Source organism: Bos javanicus, chromosome 5, assembly GCF_032452875.1.
Source record: "Bos javanicus breed banteng chromosome 5, ARS-OSU_banteng_1.0, whole genome shotgun sequence".
Lineage (NCBI taxonomy): Eukaryota > Metazoa > Chordata > Mammalia > Artiodactyla > Bovidae > Bos > Bos javanicus.
In genome coordinates this window covers 120039883-120066934 of record NC_083872.1, presented here as the reverse complement: position 1 = coordinate 120066934, position 27052 = coordinate 120039883, and the positions used below count along the sequence as shown (strand labels likewise).

The 27052-nt window shown below is 48.5% G+C and overlaps 1 protein-coding gene and 1 long non-coding RNA gene across 4 annotated transcripts in view; one reads left to right on the top strand and one right to left on the bottom strand.

The window, feature by feature from the left end:
• Positions 1-26997, bottom strand: part of MOV10L1 (Mov10 like RNA helicase 1) — a 63917-nt gene extending 36920 nt beyond the window's left edge. The window contains exons 1-9 of one of the 3 annotated variants that reach the window (XM_061418923.1): positions 26826-26997; positions 25018-25202; positions 17426-17588; positions 12809-12921; positions 12156-12343; positions 9576-9719; positions 9069-9313; positions 8631-8763; positions 4314-4508 (exon numbers count right to left, since the gene is read on the bottom strand). In XM_061418923.1, coding sequence (XP_061274907.1) covers positions 4314-4508; positions 8631-8763; positions 9069-9313; positions 9576-9719; positions 12156-12343; positions 12809-12921; positions 17426-17588; positions 25018-25202; positions 26826-26922 — 1463 coding nt within the window. In that variant the 5' untranslated portion in view covers positions 26923-26997. Of the gene's footprint in view, positions 1-4313; positions 4509-8630; positions 8764-9068; positions 9314-9575; positions 9720-12155; positions 12344-12808; positions 12922-17425; positions 17589-25017; positions 25203-26656; positions 26784-26825 lie in introns of those variants that run through there. The other 2 variants (XM_061418921.1, XM_061418924.1) reach the window with 2 other exon arrangements.
• LOC133248583 (uncharacterized) lies at positions 3071-10149 on the top strand. The gene is made up of 3 exons (XR_009736766.1): positions 3071-3543; positions 8754-9143; positions 9617-10149. It is a non-coding gene; the product is annotated as an uncharacterized LOC133248583 (long non-coding RNA).
• Positions 26998-27052: the final 55 nt, after the last annotated feature.

The following is a 27052-nucleotide window of genomic DNA, read 5'->3' as shown; positions in this document are numbered from 1 at the left end:
GAAAAAAATATTTTTCCCTGTGATGAGAACTCCCAGGTTTCACTCTGTTAACAACCTTTGTGTAAAACCCACGGCAGTGCTGATTGCATCTGTCACACCGTGCGCCGCACCCCCAGGACGTACTCACCTGGTTAACAGCAGTGTGCGCCCCTGACCTCCTTCATTCAGTTCCCCTCCCCTAAACCAAAGTGGTGACTACAAATCTGATCTCCTTTTCTATAACTTTGTTTTTGATGTATAACTGACCTACAACACTGTTAGTTCCTATTAAGCAAGAGTGATTCGATATTTCTGTACATTTCAAAAAGGATGATCACAGCATAGCTAAGATATGTCCTTCTGCAAAGACATTATTACACTGTTATTGACTACATTCCCCCCATTGGGAATAGCTACCTATCCACCCACCCAGGCATCTATCCATACATCCATCTATACATCCATCCATCTATCCCTCCCATCCATCCACCCACATCTCCATCCAGCCAGCCTCCATCCATCCATTTCCAGCTTCCATCCATCCACCCATCAATCCATCCATCCATCTATGGTTATTTAAGCTGCGTAAGTACAAACACATTTAAACAACCCTGCATTCTCACTCCCCTCCCCTTGACTTCATACTTGACATCTGTGGTGTGCCCCTTATGTACTGGGCTTCCCAGTTGGCGCTAGTGGTGAAGAGCTCGCCTGCCAGTGGAGGAGACATAGAGACGTGGGGTCAGTCCCTGGGTCAGGAAGATCCCCTGGAGAAGGGTATGGACACCCATCCAGTATTCTTGCCTGGAGACTCGCAAGGCAGAGGAGCCCAGTGGGCTGCGGTGCACAGGGTCACAAAGAGGCGGATACAACTGAGCAGCCAACACTGTCACTTAGCTTTGTTGTGGGCACATATGATTTGACTACTTTTGCCTTTTAGCCTTATTACTAGCTTTATACGAGGCTGTTTTTTACAACCTTTACCACATACTTTTATTTTTCCAACAAGTTTTCTTTCATAACTTTCACACTTTCTTTTGTGGCCTTTTCTCTTTTGCTAAAAAAAAAAAAAAGTCCCTTTACAGTTTCTTGTAAGGCTGGTTTGGTGATGCCGAATTCTTTTAGCTTTTGCTTGTCTGTAAAGCTTTTGATCTCTCCATTAAATCTGAATGAGAGCCTTGCTGGGTCGTGTTCCTGGGTGTTGGTTTCTCCCTTTCATCCTTTTAAGTATATCCTGCCACTCCTTTCTGGCCTGCAGATCCTGAGACATCAGCTCACTGTCATGCAGGAGTCCCCTTGTGCCTAGCATGCCTCTAATGCTCTGCGTCTGCCTTTTCCCAGGTTAAGTACAGTGTGTCCTGCTACATTCCTCCTTGGGCTGATCCTGTTCGGGGCTCCCTCTGCTTCCTGGCCCTGGACGTCTGTTTTCTTTTCAGGATCAGGAAGCTTTCTGCTGCTCTGTCTCCACTTGTACTCTCTGCCCCTGCCTCTGTCTCTTCTCCCTGTGGGGCCCCTATACCGTGAATATCTACACACCTGACGTCGTCCCAGTGTTCTCTTAATCTATCCTCATTGCTTTTTACTCGTTTCTCTTTCTTCTGTTCCACCTCAGTGATTTCTGTCACTGTCTCCCAAGCTTGCTGATTTGTTCCTCCATATCATCTAATCCACTGCCGATTTGTTCTAGGGGATTTTCCATTTCAGTTACTTCAGTCTTCATCTGTTTGGTTCTTTACATTTTCTAACTCTGTTGAAAACTTCTCACTTCTCGCTGCATTCATGCACTCTTCTCCCAAGTTCCTTGATCTCTGCCATCATTACCCTGAAATCTCTCGTTCAGGAGGCTTGTCTCCACGTCACTCAGTTCTTCTTCTGGAGTTTTACCTGTTCTTGTATTGGGAACACATTCCTCTGTCATCTTGTTAACGTTATTTATTTCTGGCTGCACTGGGTCCTTGCTGCTGCATGCAGGCTTTCTGTGGTGAGTGGGGGCTACTCTCCACTGCAGCACGAGGGCTTCTCTTTGCAGTGGCTTCCCTCATTAAGGAGCACAGGCTCTGGGGCACGCAGGTTTCAGTCGCTGCAGCATGCAGGCTCTGTAGTTATGGCTCACAGGCTTAATTGCTCCTTGGCAAGTGGGATCTTCCCAGACCAGAGATTGAACCCATATCTCCTGCACTGGCAGGTGAATTCTTAACCACTGGAGCACCAGGGAAGCCCTCCTCGGTCACCTTCTGTCCAGCCTGCTGTTTTTGTTTCTGAGTATCTGGTGGGGTGGTTACATTTCCTGACCTTGGAAAGTGGCCTTTTGTACACGTCCTATGCACCCAGCAGCACACTCCCCTCTGAGCACCAGAGCTACATGCTTCAGAGCTACATGTGCCCTCTATGTGGGCTGCGTGGATCCTTCTGTCATGGTGGGCTGACTGCTGTGATTGGTGGGTGAGGCTGCCCCTGGGCTGGACGCTCCCAGACCCTGCCTTGTGTGGAGGCTGCTGGCCACTGGTGGCAGGGGCTGGGTCTTGGAGGGCTTAAAGCAGCCTGTCTGCTGGTGGGGTGGACAGATGCAGATGCTGGCAGTTCCAAAGGAGCCAGGCCATCAGGACAGGCACTCCGGGTCACTACTTTGATGGTGGGAAACAGATGTTTGTTTTAGGGATGCTCCTGAACAGGAACAATGTGTTAACATTCAAAGTGGAAAAACTGACCAGGGAATTAAAAACATGTGCTCCTGCTCTATTTTACTTCTCCAGTTAAGTCAACTTGTAATGAGAAAGCTGCTTGGAGCACCACTGAAGACAGCTGGAGGCTCTAGAAAGCTCCTGTAACTGGAGCCCAGCCCTGGGGACCCACTGCTTGCAGACCATGTGACTTCTTGCTCCTGTGCTCAGCTTCCATCCCTAGAGCCACCCAACCTGACCACTGTTCACATACCTAGTGACTGTTACTGCTTATTCATTACTACTGACTGTTCAGAGCCAGAAACTGTACATTTAATCCTCATAACTGGGACTTCCCAATGGTCCAGCAGTTAAGAATCCACCTGCCAACTCAAGGGACACAGGTTTGATCCCTGCCCTGGGAACTAAGATCTCACATGCCACTACTGAGCCCACGTGCTGCAACTGCTGAAGTCAGTGCAACCTAGGGTCCACGTTCTGCAACAAGAGAAGCCACTGCAATGAGAGCCCTCACACATACTGCGAGCCCTGGTCACAGCAACTAGAGAAAAGCCCACATGCAGCAACCAAAAACCTGTACACCAAGACAAAGACCCAGCACAGCAGAAAGAAAGGTCCTTACGATCACAGGCAGGGCTGGGGCAGGACTATCGCTTCACAGATGAGAGCAAGTCAGAGAGGCTGAGAAACTGGGTGGGGACGACGCGGCTCCCTGTGCATGCTGGGAGTCACACTGGGCGGGGACAACACGGCTCCCTGTGCATGCTGGGAGTCAATAGTGCTCCAACCCAAGGCCGACAGCACACAACACTCCAACGGTCCTTCCAACAGACTCAGCCCACAACTGAGTCGAAGTCCACATCTTATCTTCAGTTGTTCCCAGGTAGGGTGTAAGCAGAAACTCAGGGTTTCCCATTACAGAAAAGTAGCACCCATCATCCCAGGGGCTCGGGGCAGCAGCTGAGGCCACAGACCCACAGGACTAAGTTGTGAAAACCCTCCCGTCTACAGGTCATGATTTTTGGCACCAAACTTAAAAAAGCAAAATCTACTTTTGAGAGCTTCTGGGGTCTATTACTACAGATGAGAAAAGGTGGACATAAAGCACTTTCCCCAGACAACGTCCCAGTTAGAGGCTGGGTGGGCCCCAACCCCCCGGCCACATGTAGATAGCAGGTTACAGGATTTTTTTCCCCTTAATTTCACTTTTGTAAGCTGTCACATCTGCAAAAGGGCTTCAGGCAACCAAGTGACCCTCAAGCTCCCTTGATAAGTGACACTCGGGTGCTGTGGACAGCTTACAGAGGCTACGCCAGCCACGTCTCACTGACTCCTTCCTGCTGGGTGCCCGTGTGCGACATGGGCTCTCTTGGAAGCTGGGTGGCTGTGCTGTTGGAAACATGAAGGGTGGCAGCAGCTGAGGGAAAGGGTCAAGTCCTATCCTGCTCTGAGAGTCACCCTGAGACCAGCTGGGGTCGCAGGCCCCCCGCCTAGTCCTCACAGTGTGCCCCCAGGACAATGATGTAAGAGGCTGCACCACAGCTATATCCCTTTATCTGGATGTCTGCCTCCCCTCAACAACAGCAATCATATGTGTCCCTCACACCGCGAGCCCAAGATCTGGGCATGCTTTTTCATTCCTGCTCATGGTACCTTTTCTGTGTGGTCACGACGACTGTGGTTTTGGTGGAAGCTAACACCTGGGAACTTTTAGACTTCTTCCACGAAAAGGGTTCGCGGACGGCTATCAGTGACTCCTCCTCACTTACAACATTCACTTCAAGGTATCGCCCAATTATGAAACTGGAGAAGCAAAGCAAAAGGAGCTCCCTGCAGCGGCCAGAATTCCTGGAAAAATAAGACACAATTTAGTGTGTGTTATAAGTTAAGACAGGCAGATCGAACACAACCTCCCTTTTCAATCAGGTTAAGTCACAGAGCTAGCAAACTAGTCACCTTTAGCCTTTATAATTCTTTTACAGGAAAAAAGGTATGTTTTACAATAAGTAATGTAACATTTTCCCAACATAAAATCAGTTCAGTTCAGTCGCTCAGTCGTGTCCGACTCTTTGCAACCCCGCCAATCACAGCACACCAGGCCTCCCTATCCATCACCAACTTCTGGAGTCCACACAAGCCCATGTCCATTAAGTCGGTGATGCCATCCAACCATCTCATCCTCTGTCGTCCCCTTCTCCTCCTGCCCTCAATCTTTCCCAGCATCGAGGTCTTTTCCAATGAGTCAGCTCTTCGCATCAGGTGGCCAAAGTATTGGAGTTTCAGCTTCAACATCAGTCCTTCCAATGAACACCCAAGACTGATCTCCTTTAGGATGGACTGGTTGGATCTCTGTGCAGTCCAAGGTACTCTCAAGAGTCTTCTCCAACACTACAGTTCAAAAGCATCAATTCTTCGGTGCAAAGCTTTCTTTACAGTCCAACCCTCACATCCATACATGACCACTAGAAAAACCACAGCCTTGACCAGACAGACCTTTGTTGACAAAGTAATGTCTCTGCTTTTCAATATGCTGTCTAGGTTGGTCATAACTTTCTTTCCAAGGAGTAAGCGTCTTTTAATTTCATGGCTGCAATCACCATCTCCAGTGACTTTGGAGCCCAGAAAAATAAAGTCAGCCACTGTTTTCCATTGGCCATGAAGTGATGGGACTGGATGCCATGATCTTCGTTTTCTGAATGTTGAGCTTTAAGCCAACTTTTTCACTCTCCTCTTTCATTTCATCAAGAGGCTTTCTAGTTCCTCTTCACTTTCTGCCATAAGGATGGTGTCATCTGCATATCTGAGGTTATTGATATTTCTCCTGGCAATCTTGATTCCAGCTTGCGCTTCTTCCAGCCCAGAGTTTCTCATGATGTACTCTACATATGTTAAATAAGCATGGTGACAATATACAGCCTTGACGAACTCCTTTTCCTATTTGGAACCAGTCTGTTGTTCCATGTCCAGTTCTGTTGCTTCCTGACCTGCATACAGGTTTCTCAAGAGGCAGGTCAGGTGGTCTGGTACTTCCATGTCTTTCAGAATTTTCCACAGTTTATTGTGATCCACACAGTCAAAGGCTTTGGCATAGTCAATAAAGCAGAAATAGATGTTTTTCTGGAACTCTCTTGCTTTTTCCATGATCCAGCGGATGTTGGCAATTTGGTCTCTGGTTCCTCTGCCTTCTCTAAAACCAGCTTGAACATCTGGAAGTTCAGAGTTCACATATTGCTGAAGCCTGGCTTGGAGAATTTTGAGCATTACTTTGGTAGCGTGTGAGATGAGTGCAATTGTGCGGTAGTTTGAGCATTGTTTGGCATTGCCTTTCTTTGGGATTGGAATGAGAACTGACCTTTTCCAGTCCTGTGGCCACTGCTGAGTTTTCCAAATTTGCTGGCATACCGAGTGCAGCCCTTTCACAGCATCATCTTTTAGGATTTGAAATAGCTCAACTGGAATTCCATCACCTCCCCTAGCTTTGTTCATAGTGATGCTTTCTAAGGCCCACTTGGCTTCACATTCCAGGATGTCTGGCTCTAGGTGAGTGATCACACCATCGTGATTATCTGGGTTATGAAGATTTTTGTACAGTTCTTCTGTGTATTCTTGCCACCTCTTCTTACTATCTTCTGCTTCTGTTAGGTCCATACCATTTCTGTCCTTTATTGAGCCCATCTTTGCATGAAATATTCCCTTGGTATCTCTAATTTTCTTGAAGAGATCTCTAGTCTTTCCCATTCTAATGTTTCTTTCTATTTCTTTGCATTGATCACTGAGGAAGGCTTTCTTATCTCTCCTTGCTATTTTTTGGAATAGCTTATTTAACTTACCTTTAACTTACCTCAGGTAAGTTACCGTTACCCTGCTTTTGTAACTTATCTTTTCTCCTTTGCTTTTCACTTCCCTTCTTTTCACAGCTATTTGTAAGGCCTCCTCAGACAGCCATTTTGCTTTTTTGCATTTCTTTTTCTTGGGGATGGTCTCAATTCCTGTCTCTTATACAATGTCACGAACCTCCATTCATAGTTTATCAGGCACTCTATCAGATCTAGTCCCTTAAATCTATCTCTCACTTCCACTGTATAGTCATAAGGAATGTGATTTAGGTCATACCTGAATGGTCTAGTGGTTTTCTCCACTTTCTTCAATTTCAGTCTGAATTTTTCAATAAGGAGTTCATGATCTGAGCCACAGTCAGCTCCTGGTCTTGTTTTGCTGACTGTATAGAGCTTCTCCATCTTTGGCTGCAAAGAATATAATCAATCTGATTTCAGTGTTGACCATGTGGTGATGTCCATGTGTAGAGTCTTCTCTTGTGTTGTTGGAAGAGGGTATTTGCTATGACCAGTGTGTTCTCTTGGCCAAATTCTATTAGCCTTTGCCCTGCTTCCTTCTGTATCCAAGGCCAAATTTGCCTGTTACTCCAGGTGTTTCTTGACTTCCTACTTTTGCATTCCAGCCCCCTATAATGAAAAGGACATCTTTTTTGGGTGTTAGTTCTAGAAGGTCTTATAGGTCTTCATGGAACTGTTCAACTTCAGCTTCTTCAGTGTTACTGGTCAGGGCATAGACATGGATTTCGGTGATATTGAATGGTTTGCCTTGGAAATGAACAGATCAGTCTGTTGTTTTTGAGATTGCATCCAAGTACTGCATTTCCAACTCTTTTGTTGACTGTGATGGCCACTCCATTTCTTCTAAGGGATTCCTGCCCACAGTAGTAGATATAATGGTCATCTGAGTTAAATTCACCCATTCCAGTCCATCTTAATTTATTGATTCCTAGAATGTCAATATTCACTCTTATTCACTCTTGAAGTGCAGCCGAGAGTAGCTACCCCATGTCTAAGGTCAGGGCAGCAGCTGAGAGGAGCTACCCCATGTCCAAAGTAAGGAGCAGCGGCTGCGCTTTCCTGGAGCAGCCGTGAAGAGATACCCCACAACCCAAGTAAGAGAGCAGGTACTGAGAGAGGGCATCAGAGGGCAGACAGACGGAGAGCACAATCAGATAACTGGCCAATCTGATCACACGGACCACAGACTTGTCTAACTCAGTGAAACTAAGCCATGCTGTGTGGGGCCACCCAAGACGGACAGGTTATGGTGGAGAGGTCTGATAGAATGCGGACCACTGGAGAAGGGAATGGCAAACCACTTCAGTATTCTTGCCTTGAGAACCCCAGGAACAGTATAAGATAAAATCACAAACCTAAGATAGTACTGTTTGTGATTCTCAGACTTAAGAATAGGAAACACACGTCCAGTGTTCCCAAGAGTGGTCTGAGCTGTGCTACACAAGACGCCATCTCCTCTGCCTGTAGCCCGTGTCCCTCTGCTGCTCGAGGCCAGGCCACATCACAGGGCTACACAGGCAGCAGCACTGACTGCTCACTCGAGGACGCCCTCTGTGCACAGTGTCACCCTCAGCCTGAGGCGAGGCGCTGATCTCGTCAGAGCCACCCTTGGACCAATGCAGAACCAGCAGGTGTAGATGAGATGAGAGAAGGAAGAAGGGCTGCACCCAAGCTCCTAGCTTGGTGACTAGGGGACAGGTGACTGGGGAGTAAGAGCCCAGCGTTCTGGACACAGGGGAGGAGGCAGAGAGGGGACGGGCCCACAAGGGCTCAGGAGCCGCCATCTGGCCAGCTTGCCTGGGTGGAAGGGGAGGGGCAGGAAGGGCTCAGGGCGCGCTAAAGGCAGGCACGGGGGCACTGGCTCCCTGGGCTGAGGGGGCTCATGTCCTCCACCAGTCAGGAGTCAGGGTTGGGTACAAGCGCCTCAGTGGGTACCCCTACTCGCCCCCTGGACTGGACCAGTTTTCTCCAGTGCTTTCCCTTGTGATTTTGTCCCACCAAAATAACCACTAATCCTTTTCACAACATCCCACCCAGAAGGACCACATGTGAGACAGAACAAGAGCATGTGCACATGTCCTAAGGTCAACTCCGTCCACACCCTCCAGCCACGTACTTTGCATCACACGTGATCACGATCCGAGTTTCTCCCCCTGCAGGGATGAGCCCATCGGGTTCGGACTCTGTCACCTGCTTCTGTGGTATGTTCTTCTCCTTTACTCCATTTTCTCCTTTACAGGCACAGTCACCTAGGAGATGAAATTTAAATCTAAAATTGGACCAAACGTGAGCTGTTCTGACCGCGGTGGTGTTGCTGGAAGGGTCTAGCACACACAGTGCCCAACAGGCAAAGGCGCACAGGCAGGCTCTCCCCAGTGTAGGGTCGTTCAGAGGAAGCGGCTCGTCTGAAGCACACTGGGCGAATCTCCAGCTGTCAGCCCCGAGTTACCAGAGTAACTGCCACCCACCAGCCCAGACCCTGGAGCAGCTGCGCCGGCTCCTGGCCTGAAGGTGCTGGTGCGGCTGATCCAATGGTAACAGCTGAGACGGCTACCTGAAGAGACTTCTTTGCTGTTCACCGAACTGCTCTCCAGGGTCTGCCAGGTTCTGCTTTCCCCGCAGCTGTCTAGTGAGTTAATATTTTTATCTGCAAAATCCTTCTCCTTCTCAGGAACACAAATAGGATACACTTCGGGGCACACCTGGGCTTTATCCAGCATCTGAAATCTGAACTGTTTAGCTTTATCCCAGCCACCCAGCTTGCAGCTGACTAAGTTTTGAGGAACGTCTCCTTTATTCCTGGAAAAGGAAAATTAGCTGTGAACAGAGACAGGATTTTTAAAGCTAAAACACTATTACCGTAAAACAGAATTCAATGTATAAGAGAATGACAATTGAAAGTACTTCTAACCGACTGTAAGTGAAAAGGCTACTTCAGGGCGGAAAAACTAGAAAGATAGACATAAAGCGAAAACCAAACAGGGAAAGTAAAGTTCACGCTACACAAATTCTTCCGTCACAGCTTAAAACCCAGTGGTGTAATTCTGAGTGGCAAACTTACTCTACCCAAATCACCATATTTTTGCTTTCTCCTTCTTTCAGAGTTCCAAAATTTGTCATCCGTGTGACTTCAATATCACCTTTGTTTTTGAGCAAAAGGGCTCCACAGACCTCTTCGGCAGTCTCGGTGGCGGGAGAGTAGTCCCTGGAGAAAGCACCAGAGGATGCTGTCAGGTCAGCCGGCAGGGGCGTCCGGAGGCCCTGCCCTACTGGGCGGCACCAGCCACAGTGGGCACGACGCGGAGCCAAGCCCCAGAGAGGCGGCGTGGAAGGACACCCTGAGGACCTCTGGGCAGGACAGCAGGTCACCCTCACGAAGAAACCACAAGCCTGCTGACTCCAGAGGAGAGGAGCCCCCGCAGTGACCCCGAGGGTCTAAGAGCAGGCCGCCTCCACCAGAGTTCCCCAGAGACCCAAGCCCCCTGTACCCAGAGGGAAGGGCACTCAGCACTCCTCCTCAGACCCTCCCCTCGGCTGCAGGGAGGCGCTTGGCTTGTCAGGGACCCATTTCATTGGGAAAAAGAGTCTGGCTTCAGAGTATCTGAAACTAAAGAATTTTTATCTTCAGAAAACGAGCAGATGCCGCCCTCCTGAGGAGGGACCGTTCGTTCCCTCTGTGCTGACACGGCTGTGAAGTGCAGGTGCTGCGTCCACCATTCACTCGCAGCTCCTTCCCATCCCTGACCCACTCCGTGCCACTCAGAAATGGGCTCCTTCACACCTGCCCCTGTCCACACACCGGCAACATCCTCGACCTCAGCCTGCCCGCCCCCTCAGATCCGTTTCAGTCACACACCCTCTCCTGTCTTCCTCGTTCCCCGTCTTCCCCTCCTTGGCCGCACAGCCAGCCCTGCCGAGCCTCCCCCCAGCCCAGCGTGCTGTGGGGGTGGTCCTCTGTCCTACAGCCGGCCAACCACCCAGGGGCTGCGGAGAACTGGCTAATGGGCTCGACCCACCCAGAGCCTGGGGGCGGGCCTAGGACACCACCACAGGCCGGGCCTGGAGAAGCGCAGGCCCTGCCGCACACACAGCGCTGATGCTGGCCTTCGGACCCTTGAGTGGGTGGGGGACAGTGGGTCTGAGGGCAGGGCAGCATCCTCGACGTGGGGCTACAGCCTGAAGGCAGGACCAGTTCAGGAGGAAGCAGGGCCAGGGCAGCAGCACAGGGCACGGCACACGTGGATCACATGCTGGGCCGACGGCTCCTTGTGAGGACAGCTGCTCCCAGCAGACCGAGGGACCGCGGGGGACCATGACTGGTCATCACCCTCCCGGGACCAGCTCCCCTCCCTGGATGGAGCAGAGGCCACTGCAGCTGGGGCCCAAAGGAGGCTCGCCTGAAGCTTGCCACCCACAGCCAGGGAGCCCCTGCCCACGCCCCCACCCACCCCATTCAGCAGACGTGAGTCCTCTGGAGACAGAGAGCTGCAGCGCAGGGTAAGGGAAGTGCTGGGGAGAGGCAGACAGGTGGAGCAGTAGGGACCCAGAGTCCTTCTGATGGACAGACTGGCCCTAAGGGCATGCTGGCAGCTGTTTTTCCTGAATGGTCAGTTGGGCCAGTCCCGGCCACCCTCCCACGGCCCGCCCCTGCCCGCAGCCAGCAGGAATCCAGTTAACTGTGGTATAAAGAGGACAGTCAGGGAATCGTGTGTCTCAATGACCTGGGGTCTCCTGAGAGTGGCACGAGGTTCTGAGCAACCATGACACCTGTGTGGGCAGGGCCTTGGCTTCTGCTCCAGCAGCTGGTGGCCAGCACGATCTTGTGGCAGGGGTGGTCCTCACACCCCTGGGCCCGTCAGACAGGCTGAAGCCAGAATTCCTGAGCTTCCCTGCTGGTAGGGGCGAGGGCAATGTTTCTCACACGCTTCACTGCTCCGCAGATGGGCCAAGTCATTCTCCAAAAGGGGAGCAAGCCCCATGGGACAGGAGGAGGTGCCCACCAGGTGATCTGGACACGGCAGAGCTGCCTGCCATGTCCCTTGCTCTGCCCACAGCTTACCCGCAGCACACCCTCCTGGCCAGGCCGGTGGCCCACTTCTCCCGAGACAGGCTCCCCGCCCTGCGGCTCACAGACCCTCCTCCCACACATGCCCTGCTTCTGTGAGACCACCAGACAAATAGGACTGCTTAGGAGCAGTCCTAAGGGACTGCGCTAGGGGCAAAGTGCTGCTAAGGGAGCACTAGGGACAAAGAGCAGAGGCAGGCAAGATGCAGGGCAGTACTGCTGCTCAAACCTGAGCTCAGGAAGGCCTGGAGCGCTCATAAACACGTGTTGGAGGTGGTCTGGGACACACAGAGAAGAATACGGATACAGCAAATTCAGTAACGCTAAAAATCTGCCATGTATAACATGTTCTACAAAACACCAATGTGTGAAAGAGTACAACTCACAAAACCCAGGAAAACATGAAGATCATCAGCATGAGACTGAGGCTCAACGGGCCACTTTTCACTCAGCCTTCAGCCAACCATGAAGAGCCCTCAGCGCCCATGAGGTCTCCCTGCAAGCCGCCGGCTCAGGGGATCTCGTTTTGCTGAGCCAGCGCTCAGCCGCACGCTGGGCCCGCCCCCGCCTCCTCACCACGTCTGCACCGGAGTCATGCACAGCGCCCTCCACACGTAGCAGGACTGGCTGCTCTCTACCACCACCACGCTGACCACATCATGCCTGCGCGGCGTGTAGCCTTCTGGAAGCTTCAGGGAGTCCAAGGTGAAGAAGATGCAATCATCGATCACCCCATTCCTCCCACAGAGGCTGGACACACAGACCTGCAAGCACAACACTAGGGCTGGCAGCACGTGCACGGTGGGGCAGAGACCAGCACCAGAGGCCGGGCTGCCGTGGCCAGGGAGGCGCGGGCCTGCTCTCCGGTGAGAAGCAACGCCCCAGATGGTGCAGGCCAGGCAGAAGCCCGGAGCCGGGGCCGCGGGAGCAGCCCGGGGCACACTGCACCTCCTCTCACAGACTCGATTCCCTCCTCTGCTCCAGTCCCGACTCCCCAAACCACAGCTCTGCCAGGAGCACAGGCAGAGCCCACACCCACTCCCTGGGTCCCACCATCAGCCACTAACACTGAGTACCCTGTGACCTAGAATTTAACTATGCCAGCATGCAGGCCGGCCTCCAGTTGTCTTGGTAAGAAGTCAGGGTCTTCTCTGGCCAAGACGGACTGTCACTTAACCTGACTTCCCGGTGCACCCAGGACCCATGGACACTTGAGGCCCGGTACCTACCCGGTCCACACGCTTGTACCTCAGCGGCTTCACCGAGATGGCCTCGCTGCTCCATGTGCCTGGCCGGATCCAGTACTCAGCCTCCACCCAGTCTCCCTTGCAGGGCTCGAAACCTCCAAGGCAGGGAAACCAGGCAAGTTACTTGGTGACATTGAAACATTAAAGTGTACAAGAGACTCTGAAGTTACCTTTCAGAACATTGTTACTACATGTATATATAAAGTATATATTATGTATGCTAATTATATACAACTATGTACTGTATGTAATCATACGTAATACATAATTATATGTGATTGTATGCTATATGATACACAGGTATATATACTATGTTACACTTATATAGCAATTATACATACATGCATATATAGCATCAAAGAAGACAATGGCACCCCACTCCAGTGCTCTTGCCTGGAAAACCCCATGGACGGAGGAGCCTGGTGGGCTGCAGTCCATGGGGTCGCTAAGAGTCAGACACGACTGAGTGATATCACTTTCACTTTCATGCACTGGAGAAGGAAATGGCAACCCACTCCAGAGTTCTTGCCTGGAGAATCCCAGGGACAGGGGAGCCTGGTGGGCTGCCATATATGGGGTCGCACAGAGTCGGACACGACCGAAGCGACTTAGCAGCAGCACCAGCAACATATATAGCATGCATGTACCCAAGCACTGTGGTTGACAACTGCGAGGTGAGCTCCAGGAGGCATGGGTGTTCGTGGCGCTCGTCTGCCAGCTCCATCAGACACCAGGAGCACCCACCCCAATCCTCCTCATCAGGGGCGCGTGGGAGGCAACCAGGGAGGTGCATCCACACCCGAGGCCTGGGCAGCTGCGTCCGCCCCAGCCCAGGCAGGGGAGCCCTCCGTGTCCCCTCAGTGTGCCTGGGAAGCGGCAGGGCAGGCAGAGAGTGGGGAACTACAAGAGCAGGGACGTGAGGCAGCAGCTGAGCCGCTGCGGTACGTGGTGGAGCTATACCTGCTGATAATCTTTTGGTTCTTTTGTAATAAACATTTTTATTAAGCTGAGAAGACAACAGTGCCTAATAAAATACTGAGTTTGCTTCTCAAGAAAGCTGATGATAAGCACAAAGCAGCCCAAACATCTACGGACACTGCTTCTCACCAGGGGCCACCCAGCATGGCACGGGCAGCACAAACCCACAGGAGACACAGCTCCTGGGCACCAGCTTCCAGGTCGGTGAGTTTTTTAGGAAGATGATGCCCAGAACCACAAGTTAACACGCCACTGAGAAACCTGTACTTGTTGTTTTGTAAGCCATGCCTTCATTAATCAAATAATTGACATAATTCTGCTAATTTTTAATTCTGTATCTTCCAACACACACGAGAAGTGAAGCAATAACTACTACTGTGTTAGCTGTATAAAAGTTATTTTAAAGAGAAAAACAGTGAAGCAAATCAAAAACTAGTTCATTTTTTGCCCCATCAGAATCATGGAATCAAAGTAAAGATTTTGGAAGACCATTCTGTTGAAGGAGATATATATGACGTTATTGTGAATGCTACTGTAATATAGTTTAAAAACCCAACACTGGAGAAAAGATTATTTGCTTTTACCATGATCACGCACATAAGTGCAAGTTTTGATGGAACTGTAACAGAAACAAGCTCCCTGCGCGCTGAGAATCCCGTGGGGTAACAACGTATGGGAGCCACCACGTGCCCACAGGCCCAGGCCTTCCTTCCCCCATGCTGTGCTGGTCAGTGAGTGAAGGACAGGCTGCAGCCATGGAGACTGACAGAGCATGCAGGCAACGCAGCCTCAGAGCCTGTGGCAAAGCCAGTGTTAAAATGAACAGATCGTAGGGCCTGCTGGCCTGGTCCTCTTGCTGGCAGTCTGAATTTTACGAATGGTTGAACCTCTGAAGAAGTGCTTTGTAAATCAACCCTACAATGGTGCTCCTTCCACCTTTTACAGGTGAGAGCTCTAAATTTTGGTTACAGTTTGTTCAAAATCAGTTGGCAATTTTTAATTACTCAGTAAATGTGGAAGCAAACAATCTTCGGGTTTACAGAACTCCTAGGTGGTCCGATGGTTAGGACTCAGTGCTCTCACTGGTGAGGCCCAAGTTCAACCCCTGGTTGTGGAACAAGATTTCACAAGCTGTGCAACATGGCAGGGTAGGGGTGGGGAGGGATGGGGGTTGAGCGGGAGATGGAACAAAAGAAAAAAAAACCTTCAGTTTTAAAGCTTTTGTGAACTGCAGTTATTGAGAATATAGCCTGTAAACATGACATGGTGACACCCGCTCCCACAGAAGCACAGAGAACCTGAAGCAGGGAGACCCTGTGTGATGGCTCAGCTCAGGGCTGAACACTGGACATGATGCCGACCGCCTGTGTAAGGAGCCTTTCAATCAAGCCCTCACTTTTAGTTGGATAAACTGATATTCAGCAATGAATAACTTAAAACCATCAAGGCCTACAACAAGTTTACAGGTTCCAAATTTGGTGTAAGATTAAAAATAAAATCACAGAGATGACTTATTTGATAATTTTAGTTCATGAAAATATTTGAATACCTTTGTACTTAGAGAGGTAAAAACTAATACTTGTGAAACATCTGGGCTAAAAAAGTTAAGCTATTTCAGTAGGAAAAAACCCAGACTTGTTAATAACTCACATTCAGCAGAATTTGCTTTGAGCTTACTAGTATTTCCTTAATTAAAAGGTGGCTCAGTGGTAAAGAATCCACCTGCAATGTAGGAGATGGGGTTCAATCCCTGATCTGGGAAGATCCCCAGCAGAAGGGAATGGCAACCCACTCCAGCATTCTAGCCTGGGAAATCGAATGGACAGAGGAGCCTAGTGGGCTACACTCCACGGGGGTCGCAAAGAGTTGAACATAACCTAGTGACTGAGAATACAAAAGCCTACGAGGAAAGCCCATCAAAGGTGCCTACACTTACAAGTTCATCGACCATAAAATGCAGCTTTGAGGAAGACTCCAGGCCACTGTATGAAAAAATGGAGCTAAGATAACACTGAAAAATGTACGTTTCTCAGAACAATACCAGTGACATGGCATTAGGGCTGCTAAGAAGTGAAAAGATATTAATACACACGAAGAACATAATGGCTACACAATCAAGATTAAATTGTTTTACTTTTCTTTAATGTACCCAGGTATCATTTCCTTTTTTTAGAAGGACTTTTAGCATTGCAGATAGTTTTTGAGTAACAGTAAAGGCCCACCAATATAATAAAATAAACGTGCTAATTGAGATATACACACACACACACACACACACAGACATTTAAAAATGATTTAACCTAACCCATTTGCATGCCCCTCTCTTCTCCACTGTGTGCCGGCCTGGCCACTCGCTTGCCGGGCACGCTGGTGTGGTCACAGGAGAGGAGTGAAGCCGCGGGCAGGCCGCCACAGCAAGGGGATGCCGAGCCCACCTCACCCCCACACCCTGTCTGCTGACGCTCCCCCAAGGTTAACCCCAACCAGAAGGCAGAGGGCAAGGCTGGCTGGTCCACATAGGGCAGGCCTAGGGTCAGAGCAGGGGGAGACCTGAGGAAAGGGGTCCAGCCTTGAGGTGGGGCCACAGGTCAGAGGTCTGGGCTAAGCCCCAGGAAGCAGGGACCGGGTGTTGGGTCGAGGCTTTCAGGGCAACACTCTGAGGACCTCAGGGATGCGGGTAGATGAAAACTGGTCCCTGGACTGGACACATCGGTCACTGAAGAGTCATCCAGACAGGGGGCAGGGCCCCTCGACTGCACAGCCCAGCAGGGTGTTGAGCTTAGCTCCCCCAACCCCACTTCTCCCCAGGCTCCTCTAAGTCCTGCCTGAGGATAAAGCAGGTACAGGACTGTCTCTCCTCAGGAGGGAGAGCAAGGGCCCACTCATCTGGGTCTCCTGCCCTGCTCCCTGCCCACCAGTGGAGACAGCAGGCATACAATAAATAGTTGTTCAAAAAATGATGCTGACAAATGATTTCTTTGGGCATAAAAACAGAATCTCAGATTAGCTAATGTGTGTGTGCTCAGTCCTTCAGTCGAGTAGACTCTGCCGACTCCATGAACTGTGGCCTGCCAGGCTCCTTTGTCCATGGTATTTTCCAGGCTAGGATATTAGAGCGGGTTGCCATTTTCTCCTCCAGGGGATCTTCCCAACCCAGGGATCAAACCCGGTCTCTCGTGTCTCCTATATTGGAAACTGGATTCTTTACCCTGTGCCTCTAGGAAGACCAACTAAAACCAGATGGAATTAAAAATGTGCTCTCGGAAAAGTACCAGGTTAAACCCAAGTCCTATTTTACACTGGACACACCTAAAAAAAACAAATCACAGTACCTCTGTGCATTTATGACATTGTTGTCTTAGATCAGGAGCAACAATTATGGAAAAGGAACAGCTACCCCGGAGTCGGCAACTGCAGGACAAACGACACAGAGCGAGGGGCAGTGTGTCGCCAGTGCCAGAGCCTGAGTTCACGGCCACGCCCCCACAAGCCTTCTCCCAGAGGGAGCCCAGACGTGGCCCTTTCAGTGATGCGAGCAGTCACCTCAACCCTATTCATGAACATTTTTGAAAAACCACAAAAACTAATTGTAAATGTGAGGCAGAGACCTGCCCAGCGCACCTTCACACACACTCTCCAGGGAGAAGTACGTGGTCTGGCTGATGTAGCCTGCGCGGTCCATCAGCGAGGTCACACACCCGATCAGCACCCGGGGGCTGGGGTCAGACAGCCCCCCACCGTGGCTCTTGCTGTCATCGTCCCATTTATCCGAGACGGCTTCCACCTGCAAGACAGACAAACCACCACTTAGGACATGCCGAGGACCACAAAGAAAGCCAAATACTGGCCAAGACCCTTATGAACACTGAGGCAAAAATCCCAATGAAACCCAGGCAAACCGCATGCAGCTTCATGGTAAGGGGCTGCACACATGATGGAGAGGGGTTCATCCCAGAACACAAACATGGCTCAACAAATGCACACCAGTCACTACCATCCGGCAATCTGGCAGAACAAATGAAAAATTATATACAATCATCTCAGTTGGTGCAGAAAAGGCATCTGATAAAACCCAACACCTTTTTTATGATAAAAATACTCAATTAACTAGGAAGACACTGGAACTTCCTCAGTACTATAAAGACCACATATGACCCAGTGATCCCCTGACACTCAGTGCTGAGACTGAAAGCTTTTCCCCAGGATAAGGAAAAGGCAAGGATGAGTGCTTTCACCACTTCTGTTCAACAGAATACTGGAAGTCTGAGCCAAAGCAATTAGCCAAGAAGAAATTTTAATATCCAGATTGGAAAGGAAGAAGTAAAACTATCTATTTGAAGTTGACATGAGAAGAGCTGATCATTGGAAAAGACCCTGGAGCTAGGAAAGATTGAAGGAGGAGGAGAAGGGGACGACAGACGACGAGATGGTCGGATAGCATCACCGACTCAGTGACATGAGTTTGAGCAGGCTCTGGGGGATGAAGGACAGGGAAGCCTGGCCTGCTGTAGTCCATGGGGTTGCAAAGAGTTGAACACAACTAATGGACTGAACGACAACAAATGATCTAATATGGGTTTTCCTGAAGACTTAGATGGTAAAGAATCTACCTGCAATGCAGGAGACCTGGGTTGGATCCTTGGGTCGGGAATATCCTCTAGAGAAGGGAATGGGGCTACCCACTGCAGTATTCTTGCCTGAAGACTTCCATGGAAAAGGAGCCTGGTGGGCCACTGTCCACAGGGTTGCAAAGAGTCAGACATTACTGACCAAGACCTTACATCCAGAAAATGCTAAAGAATATACAAAACACCTGTTAGAGCCAATAAATTCAGCAAAGTTATAGGATACAAAAATCTGCTGTATTTCTACTTACCTGCAATAAATGACCCAAAAAAACGGAGAAACCAACTCCATTTATGATAGCATCAAAAAAGAATCAAATACTTAAGAACAAATTTAACCAAGAAGGCAAAAGACTTGTACACTGAAACTACAAATGTGACTGAAAGAAATGAGTGTTACTCACTCAGTCATGTTCGACTCTTTGCGACCCCATGGACGGGAGCCCGCCAAGCTCCTCCATCTATGGGATTTTCCAGGCAAGAATACTGGAGTAGGTTGCCATTTCCTTCTCCAGGGGATCTTCCTGACCAAGGGATCGAACTCAGGTCTCCCGCATTTGCAGGCAGACTCTTTACCAGCTGAGCCACCAGGGAAGCCCTCACCAGGAAAGAAGTTAGAGAAGACACAAACAAGTGGAAACACACCTCACGTCCACAGATTAACATGAAGACATCAATACTACCCAAAGTGATCGATGGAGTCAATGCAATCTCTGTCAAAATCCCAATGATGGTTTTGAAGAAACAGAAAAACCCATCCTAAAATTCATATGGAATCTCAAGGGGCCCTGAATAGCCAAAACAATCTTGAAAAGGATGGACAAAGTTGGAAGACTCACCTTTTTTGATTTCAAAACTTACTACCAAGCTATAATAATTAAAAGACTGTAGAGACATATCAAACACCAATGAAACAGAATAAAGAGCCCAGAAATAATCCCTCACATATGGTCAAATGTCTCTCAACAAAGGTGCCAGACCATTTAAAGGAGAAAAGGTTTTCCATGTGGTGCAATCTTCTCAAGAAATGGTGCTGGGAAAACTGGATCCCAGCATGTAAAAGATGAAGTCAAACTCTCATCCAACACCATATTCAGTAACTAACTAAAAAGTGGGTCAAAGATTTAAATTTAAGAGCTAAACCTATAAAACTCTTAGAAGCAAGCACAGGAGAAAAACTTCATGATCTTGGGATATTTTTAAAATGTGACATCAGGCACAGGCTATTAAAAATTATAAATTGGACTTCATCAAAATTTAAAAGTTTGGTGCATCAAAGGATATTATTGAGAGAAGTGAAGAGGCTTCCCCCGTGGTCCAGTAGTTAAGACTCTGCCTTGCAATGTGAAGACTCCGGTATGATCCCTGGTCTGGGAAGATCCCATATGCTGCTGAAGAGCAACTAAGCCCCTGCACTGCAACTACTGAAGGCCAGTGCCCTGGAGCCCATGCTCTGCAACAAGAGAAGCCACTACAATGAGAAGCCAGAACACTGTGACTAGAGAGTAGCTCCTGCTCACCAAAACTAGAGAAAAGCCTGCGCAGAGCAACAAAGACCCAATGCAGCCAAAACTAAATAAATTTAAAAAGAAAAAGTCCACAGAATGGGAGGAAATATGTGTAAATCACACATCTGATAAGGGATTAATATCACAATATATAAAGAACTTTTACAATTCAATAAGAAAATAACGATTAAAATATAAGCAAAGGAACTGAAAAGATATTTCTCTGAAGATACATGTTATAAATGACCTATAAACACATGAGAAGATGTTCTGTGTAACTAATTATTAGAAAAATGTAAATCAAAACCACAGTAAGACACATTCACTAGGGTTCAGTTCAGTTCAGTCACTCAGTTGTGTCCAACTCTTTGCGACCCCATGAACCGCAGCACATCAGGCCTCCCTGTCCATCACCAACTCCCAGAGTCCACACAAACCCATGTCCATCGAGTCAGTGATGCCATCCAACCATCTCATCCTCTGTAGTTCTCTTCTCCTCCTGCCCTCAATTCCTCCCAGCATCAGGGTCTTTTCAAATGAGTCAGCTCTTTGCATCAGGTGGTCAAAGTACTGGAGTTTCAGCTTCAACATCAGTCCCTCCAATGAACACTCAGGACTGATCTCCTTTAGGATGGACTGGTTGGACCTCCTTTCAGTCCAAGGGACTCTCAAGAGTCTTCATCAACACCACAGTTTAAAAGCATCAATTCTTCGGCACTCAGCTTTCTTCACAGACCAATTCTCACATCCATACATGACCACTGGAAAAACCATAGCCTTGACTAGACAGACCTTTGTTGGCAAAGTAACATCTCTGCTTTTTAATATGCTGTCTAGGTTGGTCACATTTGCCTTCCAAGGAGCAAGCGTCTTTTAATTTCATGGCTGCAATCACCACCTGCAGTGATTCTGGAGCCCCAAAAAATAAAGTCTGACACTCTTTCCACTGTTTCCCCATCTATTTGCCATGAAGTGATGGGACGACATGCCATGATCTTAGTTTTCTGAACGTTGAGCTTTAAGCCAACTTTTTCACTCTCCTCTTTCACTTTCATCAAGAGGCTCTTTAGTTCTTCTTCACTTTCTGCCATAAGGGTGGTGTCATCTGCATATCTGAGGTTATTGATATTTCTCCCGGCAATCTTGATTCCAGCTTGTGCTTCTTCCAGCCCAGCTTTTCTCATGATGTACTCTGCATAGAAGTTAAATAAGCAGGGTAACAGTATACAGCCTTGATGTACTCCTTTTCCTATTTGGAACCAGTCTGTTGTCCCATGTCCAGTTCTAACTGTTGCTTCCTGACCTGCATATAGGTTTCTCAAGAGGCAGGTCAGGTGGTCTGGTATTCCCATCTCTTTCAGAATTTTCCACAGTTGATTGTGATCCACACAGTCAAAGGCTTTGGCATAATCAATAAAGCAGAAATAGATGTTTTTCTGGAACTCTCTTGCTTTTTCCATGATCCAGCGGATGTTGGCAATTTGATCTCTGGTTCCTTTGCCTTTTCTAAAACCAGCTTGAACATCTGGAAGTTCACGGTTCACATGTTGCTGAAGCCTGACTTGGAGAATTTTAAGCATTACTTTACTAGCGTGTGAGATGAGTGCAATTGTGCGGTAGTTTGAGCATTGTTTGGCATTGCCTTTCTTTGGGATTGGAATGAAAAGTGACCTTTTCCAGTCCTGTGGCCACTGCTGAGTTTTCCAAATTTGCTGGCATATTGAGTGCAACACTTTCACAGCATCATCTTTTAGGATTTGAAATAGCTCAACTGGAATTCCATTACCTCCACTAGCTTTGTTCGTAGTGATGCTTTCTAAGGCCCACTTGACTTCACATTCCAGGATGTCTGGCTCTAGGTGAGTGATCACACAATCATGATTATCTGGGTCATGAAGATCTTTTTTGTACAGTTCTTCTGTGTATTCTTGCCACCTCTTCTTACTATCTTCTGCTTCTTTTAGGTCCCTAACATTTCTGTCCTTTATCAAGCCCATCTTTGCATGAAATGTTCCCCTGTTATCTCTAATTTTCTTGAAGAGATTTCTAGTCTTTCCTATTCTATTGTTTTCCTCTATTTCTTTGCACTGATCACTAAGGAAGGCTTTCTTATCTCTCTTTGATATTCTTTGGAACTCTGCATTCAAATGGATTTATCTTTCCTTTTCTCACTAGGGTGGTTACTATCAAAAAAAAAAAAAAAAAGGAAAATAATTCACGTTGGTGGAGACATGGAGAAATTGGAACTCTGTGCTGTTGATAGGAATGTAAAATGGCACAGCCACTAAGGAAAATTTGGTGGGTTCTCCAGAAGTTAAATATAGGATTACCTTACATGGCATGCTCAGTCTCTCAGTCATGTCCAACTCTTTGAAACCCCATACATTGTAGCTCCCCAGGTTCCTCTGTTCATGGAATTTTCCAGGCAAGAAGACTGGAGTGGGTTGCCATTTCCTACTCCAGGGGATCTTTCTGATCCAGGGACCGAACCCATATCTCCTCTCTCCTGCATTGGCAGACAGATTCTTTACTACTGAACCACCTGTGAAGCCTGGATTACCATATGACCATTCAATTCTACTGCAAGGTAGACTCCAGAGTTGAAAACAGGGACTTAAAAGCTACTTTCCACAGCAGTATTATCTACAACAGCCAAAAGGTAGAGACAACTCAGGTGTCCATCAACAGGTGAGTGGAGAAACACAATACAGTCTATACATACAACAGAATGTTATTTAACCGTAAAAAGGAATGAAGATCTGATACTTGGTACGTGGATGTACTCTGAAAATATAATATTAAGTCCAATAAGGCAGATACAAAAGGACTAATACATGATTCCACTTACATGAAGCATCCCAGGATAGTCAAACTCATAGAGACAGAAAGTAGAACAGTAGGTTATTATGTAGTGGGTATGGAGTTTGTATTTGGAAAGATGAGAAGTTGTGAAAGTGATATGGATGCACAACAACATGAATGTACTTAGTGCCACTGAACGGCATCAAGAAATTTTAAATGGTTAACAATTTCATGTTATACACATTTTACCATGATAAAAAAAAACCTAAATGAAAAATGAGCAAATAAATCCAGAGGCTAGTAGAAATGAGCCAATTCCACAACTTTCACAGTGGAAGTCAGTTAATCCTACCTGCTGCTGCTAAGTCACTTCAGTCGTGTCTGACTCTGTGCGACCCCATAGACGGCAGCCCATCAGGCTCCCCGTCCCTGGGATTCTCCAGGCAAGATCACTGGAGTGGGTTGCCATTTCCTTCTCCAATGCATGAAAGTGAAAAGTGAAACGGAAGTCGCTTAGTCGTGTCCGACTCTTAGCGACCCCATGGACTGCAGCCTACCAGGCTCTTCTGTCCATGGGATTTTCCAGGCAAGAGTACTGGAGTGGGGTGCCTAGTGTTGGTAAATCAAGTGATACAGGCATCTTCCAGAAGAGCTAAGAACAAACACGGAAGCACTCTGTCTGAAGAGTCAGAGTTCTGGTGGAGCATGAGGAAAGGGGCTGTTCCCCAGGGGCAGCATGTTCCAGACCAGAGGAACTCCACAGGCCCTTCTGCTCCAATAAACATGGTTTATGTTGGAAGCATCCAATTTGGTGCCACCAGTCATGTTCAGTACTTAAAATGTAGTTCATGAAACTGAGGAGTTAATTCTAAATTTTACTTAATTTTAATAAATCTAAATAGAGACATATGGTTGGTAGATGGTATGTCATGACCACTTAAAAAAGTAGTTGAACTCAGTAAGTTTAACAGATACCAAATTATATACCAAATCTCAACATTTCCTATAAAGGAAGAAAAAGATTGAAAATACAAAATAAAATCATATTGAAAACGAAAAAAAATCAATACAATTCTCAAAAATAAACTTAAGAAGGAATCTGCAGAACATAAATGAACAAAAAGAACACAAAGGCAGGCTTAAATAAGTGGACATAATTTGTAGCTGGTGAAAACTCGCTCTGATCCACGTCACTTGACCTAAATGGATCCATGTACTCTGCGCTGGTCCAGGTGAGCCTGAGCCAAGGAGGAGAAACAGCAGGATGACTCTAATGTTCATCCAGAATAAGAGGAGAGCCAGAGAAGCCCATCCACAGACAGGAAGAGGGAAACCAGCCTGCCACCCAAGGATGTGACTGTGCTACGGGGGCCAAGTGAAGGCATCAGGACCGACAGGGTCCAGACAGGGTCCCAGGTAGATGGGATTCTGGGACCTTCCAACTCAGTAGGAAAGACTGGACCACTCAGCAGATGACTGGCGAGCTACCAGGAAAGAAATGTCTGGTTCCTTCTTTCTGTCCACACAGCCAGTAAGTTCCAGGGAAATTAGACATTTAAATGTAAATAAACAATTTTTCAGAAGAAAACCTGAGGGCATGTCTATACTGAGAAGTGTGAAAAGCCTCTCTAAGGATTCATGTAAAGCCTTGGAGCCACAAGGAACATACAGACCCATTAACTATGTGGAATGAAACTTAATCCCATAATGTAGAGTTTAATTTTAAATAGCTGAACCCAACAAACAAAATGTATAAAGGACACTAAAATAACTCACAGGAAAAAAAATGTGAATATTTAGTCTATTTTAAGGCTTAAATGCAAATTAAAACAATACAATCACTTATCAAAGTGACTGGAGAAGATTTCCAAGATGCCTAAGTCCACACCCTTGCCAACATGGGTAACAAGTCTCTCACCCTGCTCCTGAGTATAATTAGCACAAAGTTCTTGAAGGATAATTTGACGATAACCATTAAAATGTTAAACACGCATACCCTCTAACTAACATCAGGAAATCAGAGAGTAATAATACTATTTTTTTATAAGAAAAAATTGCTGCATAGTAGAGTTCATTAATTGTCTTTGCTAACTGGATAACAAAGGGTCCAAATAGCTATCATTTGTAACAATAGTTTTTTAAATGGCTAGAAGAATAGATAATGAAGTGGTAACACTGATTTCCTCCATGGCATAAAACTATAGGTTGTCTCTGAGAGGAGGATGGTGGTGTGAAGCTCAAGGTGGAGAGAATTCTTCCTCAAGAACTCAGGCCTTACCCGGATTGCTTTCAGTCCATTTGACACCTTATTTTCTTCCACAACCGCAATAACTTCCTGTCCGACATTTAGAAGCACTTTGCTAGTCACAGCCTCGTTGGAGAAGTAGATCAAATCATCAATCATGCCATAATCACTGCAGTACCTTGTCACGACACCCTGGACAGTTTTCAACCTGGTGTCACCTGAGACAGGTAAACAGAGAGGTTACATTGACCACAAAGCAAGTGCACACTACAGTTGAGTCTCCCAGGGAACAGTGGAGCTCAGAGCATCCTTGTGGCTAGGAGCCCTGTGGGCTGAGAACCTCCCTGGAGAGCAGAGTGCTCAGAAAGTAGGGTTTTGGAGGCAGACTTCCCAGGTTACTCCAAGGGGCACAGGTGGTAGGCACCATGGGGAGAGCTCTGACTCCAGAGCCAGGTTGCCTGGGTCGGATGCCCAGCTCTTGCCCTGCCACCTGCAGAACCCTGGGCTAGGTCTGTGCCTGTCCTCATCTGTAAAATGGAGACAGTTACAGTCCAAGAGAGCTGTGTGAAGGTTATTACATGACAGAATGTGCGAGGCACAGACCTCTGAGTGGCTGGTACAGGCTAGGGGCTGCTTTAGAGCAACAGTGGGGGAGTCACTACTGTGCACTCTTACCACCACTATTGTCTTTCTCATCACCAATACTACCAGCAGCAGGGCTAGGAGATTCTGTATTATTTCATCATACCAGGAATGGCTTCCTAGATGGCCCAGTGGTAAAAGAAACTACCAGCAATGCAGGAGACCCAGGTTCAATTCCTTCTCAGGAACATCCCCTGGAGGAGAAAATGGCAAGCCACTCTAGTATTCTTGCCTGGAGAATCCCATGGACAGAGGAGCTATAGTCCACTGGGTCGCAAAGAGAGGGACACAACTGAGCACTCAATCCTAGGCAGGCACTACTGGAAGATTCCGGGCCTGGGGGGCAAGTCTGGGGCAGAGCAGGCCTTCGCTCATCCACTCAGAGACCTGGGCCTAGAACTCCTGCTCCTTCTCAGACACAGAAGACACCTGAGTGCCCCCCCGGCCCAGCCGGAAGCCCACTGAGGCTGAGCTGTAATCCTACTGCTGCTGAGGGGGTGCATTGACAGACAAGGCCTGGGTGGGTGAAGCGACCTGCTCCAGGCCGCAGTTTGCTGAAGAGGCAGAACGCCAGCTGCAGACGGCTGACGTTCTGGCTTCTCCGGCGGAGAATTTACTGTTACAGAGGTTACAGAAAGCAACTAGAGACTCACTACCCAGGGCTGAAGTCTGGGACAGAAGGAAGGGTTGGGAGAAAATGCCAAGAACCTTCGGGAGTGTGTAATTCCGGGTTCCAGAATCAGAAGTACTGCCTGGACTTCAGGAAATGGGTTCGAAAACAATTTGGAGAAGAGCAAGACCCCATGGGAGTAAAAGGGCAGTTTAGGAGAGCCGGGGTCACCCTTTCCAGAGCCGTCAAAGCACACAACTGCTGGGGCACTGACAGAGAAAGAGCGGGAACCTGTCCAGAGCGACTGGTGTCAGGGCGCTCGCAGCGGAAAAAAGCAAGCGGAAAGGAGACACAGATCCTACGCTGGGGAGATGGCCACGAAAGACAAGCCTCAGCTTCGAGGGAGAAGACAATACAAACCTGGGACCCGGCTCGGGCCACTCCCCACCCCCACCCTCAGTGCAGGCGCGGGAACCAGGCCTCGCGAGCTCCGGGGCTACTGCTAGGTTACCGGCCGCCCCGCCCGGGCAGCGCCCAGTGAGGCCAGGCCGCCTCAGGGGCCGCGCGGCCCGCCCTCCCCGCGAGGCACCTTCCACGAGCTCCGGCCCCAGAGGCCCGGCCTCCTCCTCTGGGCAGTCCGCCTTCCTCCAGAAGAAGGAAACCACCTTGGCCGCGAGGCGCAGCATGGCCAGGCCGCCCCGCCTCAGCGCCGCAGCCTGACGTGCCCCGCACGCGGCACGCCGCTCCTGCCGCCAATGCGCTGCCGCGCTCGCGCAAGCGCGCCCTGGAGCTTGGCCAATAGGGTTGCGGCGTCTG